The 9,338-nt window shown below is 39.6% G+C and overlaps 1 protein-coding gene across 2 annotated transcripts in view; it reads right to left on the reverse strand.

Annotated features, from left to right (window-relative positions):
• Nucleotides 1–2,276: 2,276 nt before the first annotated feature.
• crlf1a (cytokine receptor-like factor 1a) overlaps nt 2,277–9,338 on the reverse strand; it is a 22,874-nt gene continuing 15,812 nt past the window's right edge. Inside the window, exons 5-9 of one of the 2 annotated variants that reach the window (XM_007578385.2) lie at nt 8,975–9,132; nt 6,879–6,953; nt 5,520–5,613; nt 3,281–3,463; nt 2,277–3,119 (exon numbers count right to left, since the gene is read on the reverse strand). In XM_007578385.2, coding sequence (XP_007578447.1) covers nt 3,103–3,119; nt 3,281–3,463; nt 5,520–5,613; nt 6,879–6,953; nt 8,975–9,132 — 527 coding nt within the window. In that variant the 3' untranslated portion in view covers nt 2,277–3,102. The remainder of the gene's footprint in view (nt 3,120–3,280; nt 3,464–5,519; nt 5,614–6,878; nt 6,954–8,974; nt 9,133–9,338) is intronic. The other variant, XM_016664293.1, reaches the window with a different exon arrangement.

The raw sequence follows: 9,338 nt of genomic DNA on the forward strand, positions 1-9,338 counted from the left end.
ACCAACCAAGTGATTTAACACTATTACCGAGACAGAATTTATTTATTTTTGCAAGTGACATGAAGAGATTAGTAAAACGTCTTCCTAGAGGTCAGGAGTCACCGTCTATCTCAAGCTGAAGGATTCAGTTGTCTTGTTTAGGAGGCGAATGGGGCCTCGCACTGCCACTTAGCAAATCGCCCTACAGGAGATTTGCAAACGGGACTGAAAAATAAGCTTCAGGACATGAAGAAATTAGATTCCTTGGTGGGGACTCAGCGTTCGAGAAAGGTTAAGAAACCCATCCATCCATCCGGAGGACCTGGATGGATGGATGGACAGATGGACGGACAGATGTCACTGAAAGATTATTCCTATTCCAATTTTTAACATGTTTTGTTCTTGCAACCTGCTTGTATTTAATACTTTCATTTAATACTTTCATTTAACTTTCATTTAAGTGTTTCATTGAACACTCAATTTAGCTGTACTACAAATTGAGTGTTCAATTTGTAGACTAACTTTGACTAACTTTAAGTCAAAGTTAGTCAAAGTTAGCCATTTAGCTGTACTACAAATTGAGTGTTCAATTTGTAGTACAGCTAAATGGCTCAGAATTGACTTTTTACCTGCTTGAACATTTTTTCACTTCAAAATATCCTGGAAGTTTAAAAATAACTTCTTATTACAGCAGGTGGCATTCAAGGATTTCCAAACCATTCAAATAAATGTAAGTGAGGTTGCCTCCCAGTAAGTAAAATTATCTTAATTTGCATATTTTTACATTCAGAAGGTTATAAATAATACATATGTGGTTATCAGTTATATCTTAAATTGATTTATATTTTAAAATCTTGAATCTGTCTTTTTATTCAGTAAAATTATATTTTAAAATAATAATGTATAAAACAGCTCTTTAAGGTTTGTTTTTAGTATAGATTTAATAGTGAAAACATCTTAGTTGTATGAATTGTAAAATCTATCGTTTCTTACAGTAATTATTAGCTCCTGTTGATTTTTGTCACAATCTCCAGATGAGACACCTTACATTTTAAATAAATCAAAATGCTGAAAATATACAGAAACATCCATGGGAAAATAACCAATCAGATTCACATTGTCTTACAAATGAATCATTTGTCAACGATAGCAGAAGAGCAACAAAACGGATTAGCTTTTGGCAAAGACAAAGGTAAGTAAAGCCCTGAGAGTGAGCCCAGCGTTAAGACAAAGCTTCATCCAGGTTAAAGTTTCAGGCAGCAGTAACCGAGTGGTCACAGAGGCAGTAACAAGACTCTAATGTGTCAGCAGAGGGAGATGAATCAGTTGCACGGTCGGGCAGGAAAAACACAAGCCGTGTCTCAGGTTTCCCAGACTGACAATGAAACGGCACACTGAGAGGTGTTCAAAGACTCCCCGTCCATCGACCCAAATCAGGGTCAATGGACTGGGATGAGAAGCAGATTTGATTCATTAGGAGGATTGTTATTGCTTCTCTCCCAAGTCTGCAGTGACTAGCAGGAACAGTCATGTTGCCAGGGTCAAATATAGAAATCTTAGTTTAACATAAATGGTGCTACAAAATTAAAATGATCAATTAGTGAAGTCTGGAAAGGATTTCTCATAAGAACACATCATGCCTCTGAAAGCAGCAAACCAATCCACCATGTCCATGTACCTTTAGTTTTCAATTAAACAGAGAATAAAACCTTTGACACGCTGCAGGTACCGCTTCCTGTCAGCAGGTGGCAGAACTGCATCATTTAGTGACGTTAAACCAGGAGGGATTCAAAAATGAGACACTATTACCTCAGATCAGTTGTATTACCATGGAAACAAACAACACAATAATGTATTTTTGGCACCATTACAATATCATCTTGAAATTTTAGTTAATGTTTATTGACAAGGCAATGAGATGAGCATCACTTACTAAAGTAAAATAAAATAAAAACACAACATGATCAAACGTCTTTTATTTGTAAGAACAGCTATTCATGCTGCTCCCAAAGCAATTCAACAAATTAATTATGAAAGTTAAATAATTATATTTTATTTGCAAATATTTCGATTTCATACATAGAAATAACAATATAGAATGAAGATGTACTAAATTTAGTAGTTTAAAAGCAGCAGTATGTTAGTATTTTTTTTAAACAGGGTTAAGCAGGAAGAAATTGAAATTAGAATGTGATGAATTGCATTGATCTGCATTGAACTGTGTATATTTCAAGCGTTCAACACACACACACCCGCACACACACATGCGCACGCACACACAAAAATCAGACCACGTGTTTTTCTGTCAACATTTTTATAGAACACAATTAGAGATTGATAACAACTTCAGTCATTGTACAGTCTTTACTGACTAAATTTAACTTAAGAATTATAAAACATAGCTTTATACTTTAAATATGCTGGTACAATTTAGTACAAAAATAAAGGCTTTCCGCAGCCGACACAAACACCATCAGTCACATACTGGCACTCAGAAACAGACAAATCCTGGGTGGACCAGTTTGGCACACTATCAACCTAACATAGCGACGCACTCGTTAAAATACTGAATCATAATCTGTTCATGTTTCTTTTTACATTGGGATGTGAGAGAAGGGATCATTTAGAGAGAATTAGTGGACGCTGACTAGCCACTAGATGGCGCCCCAAATGCCACTAACAACGCGTTTAGGCGCTTTAGCCGACACTTCAGCGGAAATCGGATTAGTTTTCATCTCTCCTGTGCACATTCAGGCCAAATGCACGTCAAATGTCTTCACCGCTGTCCGACATCTTCATGCTACAATGTCGCTTGCGCCCACGTAGTTTCTTTCTCGTCCGCGACGAGTGAAAACAGCTCCACCGTTTAGACGAGCTCAAATCGACTGGAAAAGATGCAGAAACGAAGTCTCCCACTTTTTTTTTTTTTTTAAATTCCCCTCTGGATTTCTTCTGGAGCAAATTGTCTTTTACATTTCCAATATGAGAATGCAGTCGCTTTTTTTCTTTCTCGCTTTTTTTTTTCCTCCCACATTCACACATATAGACAAACAAACAAAACAAAAAATACAAACTGCATTCGTTCAGTTCGTCTCTGCTTGCAGGGCCGGCATGTGCTACGACTTATCCCCTTGGAGAACCTAAATTAAAGACACAGTCTGTTACAAATCAGCATTTAGAAAATCATTCCCAGTTTGTTTGTGTTTGCGTACGCGGGACATGTTGTGCACGGCCCGCTCGGGTTTACATGGAGGACGTGTGTGTTTGCGGATGCTTTCTGCTCGGCATTAGCGATGCTTACCTACCTGGTTGCGAGTTTTTGGCGATTTCTGCATGTCCACCCTCCACTGGTCGTACAGCTTCATGGACATGCTGCTGCAGCCGTAGGCGTGCTTCTTCACCCAGCCGAGGAACTGCTTCAGCTCCCGCCGCAGGGTGGAGTTGGAGTCGCCGCTGGACTTTGAGTCACAGGACATCAGTCGCTCTAAGGGCCGGGGAATCGGGGTAGGAGAGGAGATTTGGAGATTAAATGTTGAGAAACAATGTTTTTTTTTTGTTTTGTTTTTTTTTAACTTGCCTGCACTGAGTCATTTTTCTGTTTATTTCTCTTTGAAGCAAGTCGTAAAAGAGTGATCTTTGCTTTTATGGGGAAATGTTAACGCTACACCAGGCATGAGCTGGTTATCAGGATAAAAAAAAGGTTTTTAAAACATTAAATGGAGAGTTTTCTCCAGCTGTACATTGTTTATACAATGTTCTACGAATTTACATTCTTGGGTAATGCTGTGCTATGGTGCTATTTTTATATAAAATTATCCTTTGATGACAATCTCACACCATGCCAACATTACCACAGGATATTGTTCGTATTATCTGCTAATGGTAGATACAGTAAGAAACTTATGTTAGCCTCAAATTGGTGTGAAAATCAAAATTAGACAACAACAAAGTAGGAAATTAGATGTCCTCAAAGTGAGAATGACTGAATTTTGATTTTATTTTAAATCATCACCAAACAAAAAGCTCACAGCACACCATAATGATACCAAAGTAAACAAAGGCATTTTTTTTTGCATGTTGACTCTAGTTGTTTAGTAGAGTGCGGCAGATGTCCCTCAGTAGCTCATATAGAACCAATCATTTGTCGAAACATGTTGAAACTGGGTACAAATCACGCTTTATCAAGAATAACATCACATGGTTTTTTATTTTATTTTATTCATTGTTTGTATCTTAGTTGAAGTGATTTCATGAGTTTGGCATGTTCATTGCATTACCGGCAACAAGACGGCGCAAATAAAATTCCTCATCGGCGGCAATCCGTGACCAGTCGACAAAGGACAAAACTAGATTTCTGAGCGGTGACCGCTGGTGATGATCATCTGCTTCAGTCTCCTGTCAGCCTCGCAGCTCCGTCTCAACATTTAATGACCTCACCTGGTTCCTATACCTGCAGATTATATACTCCTGACTTTCACCCGCTTCTTGTCAGATCCTCCTGCATGCTTGTTAGTCTGTCACCTCCCTAATGTCAAGAAAGGACACTTCAAATCTGTCCAACCAGTTGCTCTTCTCATGCTATAAATCAAAACTAGGAAATCTATTTTTGCCAATGATTCATAAATATGTTAATAATCCAAATTCCCAAAACCAGAAACTGGAGTGTGACTGTTCGTTTCATTGCCATGACAGTTCCACCAGTCTGCATCAACTTGGTGAAATCCCTGATGCCACAAGCTTTACTTGAGGTAAATCATCCAAAAAGTTCAAATAATTTGTCACTGAAGCTTTTAAACTGTGTCTATTAATGAAGTCAGGAAGTAAGTGAAGTAAAAATGCAGGCCTAGATGCAAAAAGATTTCGCTGCGCTGCAAAGAGTTGCATGGAAAGGGCAGCGGGGCCGACGGGAGCAACGGCTAAAGACGAAAACAACAAGAACTTATTTCTCCCACTAACAGAGGACCTTTTTGTCTCTTCGCGCCGTAATAAATACTTTCTGAGCCTTCCCCCGATGAAACCCTTGCAGGAAAAATGTGAGTTTTTATGAACAGGGTTTTGTTTTCATAACTGTGGTCTTTTTTGTGGCCAGTTTATGATAACATTTTATACAGCAGTTACTGTATTCCTGCGTCTGGAGCGACCTAACTGGATCCAGGATGGCAAACAGCACAAGTGCTCAAGGATTCCTGACAGTTTTCATCTCTTCTTTGCCAGAAAATGATGCTTTTGTTAAAACGCAGTAAGTAGGTCTGTTTCTTGTCATTTCCCTGACGAGCTCAAACTATATTGGATAAATAAATATGACAAAATAATCAAAAGAAAACAGACTGGAAGACTGAAAGTGCAATTATCTGTTTCTGTGCGACGGCCGCAGAGAGCTGCTGGGGGCCCGGTACACTGTGATATCAAAAATTGCTTCTTTATGGGCCAAAATGATCCCACAGAATGAAAAAAAAAAAAAAAAGCTCTTGTGAGGAGACCCCTGACAGCGCGCCTGTGTGTGTGTGTGTGTGTGTGCGTGTGTGTGTGATCATTCTCACCACTGTGGGGTGTGGAAGCAGCTGTGGGGTGGCTCCACTCGCTCCAGATCCCAGCTTTGCGAGAGCCGTAGATTCCCACGGGGTTACACCGAACCTGTGGAAAATACGACGCAAATTAACAACGGCCAGTCGCTAAACCTTTAATGGCTCTCGTAAGCGTACACACCCCTGCTAAAATCCAGTTTTGTTTTGTTTAGTTTGTTTCCCCTACATGAAAAGCTGAGACCATTACAAATCATTTCCAAAGTTTTTTTTTTTTTTTTGTCCATCTTTAATGTTACGTAGATGTGCTTTTGAATGCAACTAAATTTTGATTGGTTTGTATTTCCTGAAACGGAAAACAAACAAATCAACTAAAGGGGGAAAAAAAAAAAAAACCCTGATCTTTTGAATTAATTTCAGAATTTGGAGAATCTGATGAACCTGAAATAAAAGTTCAGTTCCACACACACACACAAAAAAAGAGCTTTGGGTATTATTCTTTGAAAAAAATCCGTCTCAGAAAGAAATTTTATGCCACTGAAGGGATTATTAATTATTTATTGGGCTGGGTATATTTGCTTGGTGTCTTTTATTGGATGATAGATGTTCGAAAAAAGAAGACATGTTGGCAATTTAATATTTTAATTATATGTAAAATGGCGGTTTCAGCGGGGAGAACCGTTTCTTCAAGCAGCGTTTATTAGAAGTGACTCTGGCATGATCAATACGCAGGATGAAACATGGCGGTGAGAGCATCGTGATTTGGGATTACATTTCTTCAGACGTGCATGTTTTTGTCAAAGTGTTCAAAATTGTGAGCAGCTACAAACAACAGCAAAGTTTTGACCCAAATTGCTAAAATGCGTGGTGTCAGCCTGAAGAAGAAGAGGGTTTTATTTATTTAGCATCACAGAAAGTCCAAGCGCTCATCCACACCAACAAGGAAATGACTTCACCAGGAGGAAATTACAATTTTGTGATTGGATGAACCAGAGTCTAGAAATAAATCTGACAGGACAAATGTGGGACTGAAGAGAGAAACGGACAGATTTTACAAGCTTTTGCAAACTGGTGGTGTGGCACGCTGAAATTAAATCAAAAGGGGTTTCAGCTAAGCGCTAACTTAATTCCTGACATTTAACGGCGTGTGTAAGAACGCTGACATGCTACTGCAGCTATCTTTAAATCCTTCCCCTCAAACATATTTGTTAGATTTTAAGTTGAATTACGTGACACCAGCTGTGGAAAGTTGGGGAAATTAATGATGTATCGCGTTATCGACTGGTTTAGTCGCCAAAAACCAGGAGCTTCACCAGGAGGATGTGTAGAGTTTCGCTCACACTTGGCCACAAGCGCATTGCTACAAACCCGCCATACCTGCACGAAATACACCGTTCCGGGTCTCAGGCCAGCCAGCCTGCACGACGTCTGATTCCCGACATCATTCATCACCTGGGCAGCGGAAGAAAGGCACAAACACAGAGGAGCTGAGCGCTGGAGGTCCGACCACAGTATTAAATACCAATGGGCAAAAACTAAAGCACAAAGCAGAATCAAGATGCAGAAAACACAACCGCAAACCATGCACAGAACAAAACATGCATGTGCACCACATTGTTTAGCGGCTCCTGATCAGCATGTTTATGAAAGTATTTTAACGTAACCGTGCCTGCTGGCTAAAATCTGTTCCCTATTATTTATTACAGACTCGGATACTCCGACATACACACACACACAGGTACTCACACAAACAAGGACTGAAGACAGCGAGATACTTTAAATGGGAGGAGAAAGAAGCACGCACGCACGCACACACACACACACACACACACACACGCACATGCTGCAGTTAATAATCTGGCCTAATAATCCCCCATTTTCTCTCTGACATCCTGTCTGTAAACACTTGTTAAGGAGGACTCCAACAGAAAGCAGAACATGTAAATTACAGGCATTGGAGAGCTAATGATGTGACGCACAGGCGGCCAACTGAGGCAGACGTTACAGCTGAGCGTCTTTGCAGCCATATTGAAGACATTAACAGCTGAGATGTATCCCCTCCGCTCCCCAGCATGACCTCATGATTAGGGCCGCTTCAGAGGCGCTTTGTTTCCACCATCAGCCCTTCAAGCCACTTGGATTCGGGCCTCTCCTCCTCCCTCCTCCTTCGTATTGGTATCACCGCGCCTCTCCACTCCTCCTCCTCCTTTTTTTTTTTTTTGCTTTTTAACATTTCCACTTTGCAGGTACCGACTTGCTTATATTACAGCGTTGTAATTCCTCCCTAATTACAGGAGAATCTTCCCTCCTATCCTGGGGAAAATGATTTCTCTACAAAACCGTCCCGCATCAAAAACAGTGTGCCGCTGCGTTTCTGTTTGGGCCTGTTTACGCACATTTTGCAGCATTTTAAAACAACAATGCTGCAATTTCTACAAAAAAAAGGCTCCGAGCCCTTTAGTTCATGCAGCTTATGTGAAAAAAAATGCCCCTTAATTTTATCCGTCTTGAAATGAAGACATAAAGAAATATTACTGTAGGAGTATTTTTTTTTATTGAAAATAAACCTGGGGAAAATTTTTGATGTAATTCCTGTAATACAGCAGAGATCGCCAGAGGTTTAGGATTAGCTGGAGGTAATTCATACAAGATATATTACATTAACTTTGATCAGCTTGCCTTATTGTACAATGTTTCATTCTTTTGTTTTCTGTTTGTCTGTAAACTCCTGTTTGCACACCTGAATTTCAAAAATGTAAATGGATATTTCTATTCTATTCTACAGCTTAGGGCATCAGATTTTACCAGACAAAACACTGTTTAAGGAGTTTAAAACTGACTATTTATCATTTGGGGATGGTTTGTATCTGCCTCGACAACGTTTTACGTGAATTTGACCTTTTTATGTCGTACTTTAAACACGACATCGCCGAGAGTTATTCTGGTTTGAACAGATTTCACACTCTGTCATATTTCACATGCGTTCAATTAAACTATGTGAGATTTGTGGGCCGGGGTTTGAGGTGATTTACATCCATAATTCATTCAAATACTTAACTACAAGTAAAATCTGCCAGGGTTTGGATGCATAAGTTGCTAACATGGGGAAAATTTGCAAGCATGTTACAAAATTAATATTATATAAGATGATTTTGTTCATTTGGGGTCAATATTATCATCTGATAACTGATATCTACCAATATTACACAGATTTCTGTTTCCTTCACTGCTTCAGTTCAACACCCAACAGTCCTGCACTGCTTCATCTGATCTTACTAAGTCTTACGCACCCAAAAGGAATCTTTATCTATAGTATTTATAATATTAAATTAATAATAATAAAAACAAAAAAATACAAATACATGTCTATACTGATAATGATCACTGCTCTGTTGGTAAAATAAGACAAAACAGACCGTAATTTGAATGCAGCTTTCTTTTTATAAATATATAAAATGTGAGATGTTCTTTACCTTCCAGTCTTGACTCTCCTCCAGCCTGTAGCGGATCTGGTATTTAGCCTTAAACAGGAAGTCTTTGAGAGCCGGCGGCGCCTCCCAGCGAACGCTGAGCTGGTCCTCCAGCTGGCCCAAGCGGCTGACGGTCACACCTGACGGAGGGTCTGTGGTCACTATCAGGAGAGAAAACGGAGAACAACATAACTATTCTGTCAGCATCTAACAAGAAAAAGGAAAATGATCGTGAAGAGAGCTGAGAAGGCCTTTGGAGAATCCCTACGATCTGACCAGGATCTGGTTACAGCTGTTGCAGAAACAGGCCTTAAAGTGTGTGTGTGTGTGTGTGTGTGTGTGTGTGTGTGTGTGTGTGTGTGTGTGT

This window comes from Poecilia formosa, unplaced genomic scaffold (genome assembly GCF_000485575.1).
Source record: "Poecilia formosa unplaced genomic scaffold, Poecilia_formosa-5.1.2 Scaffold476, whole genome shotgun sequence".
Classification (NCBI taxonomy): Eukaryota; Metazoa; Chordata; class Actinopteri; order Cyprinodontiformes; family Poeciliidae; genus Poecilia; species Poecilia formosa.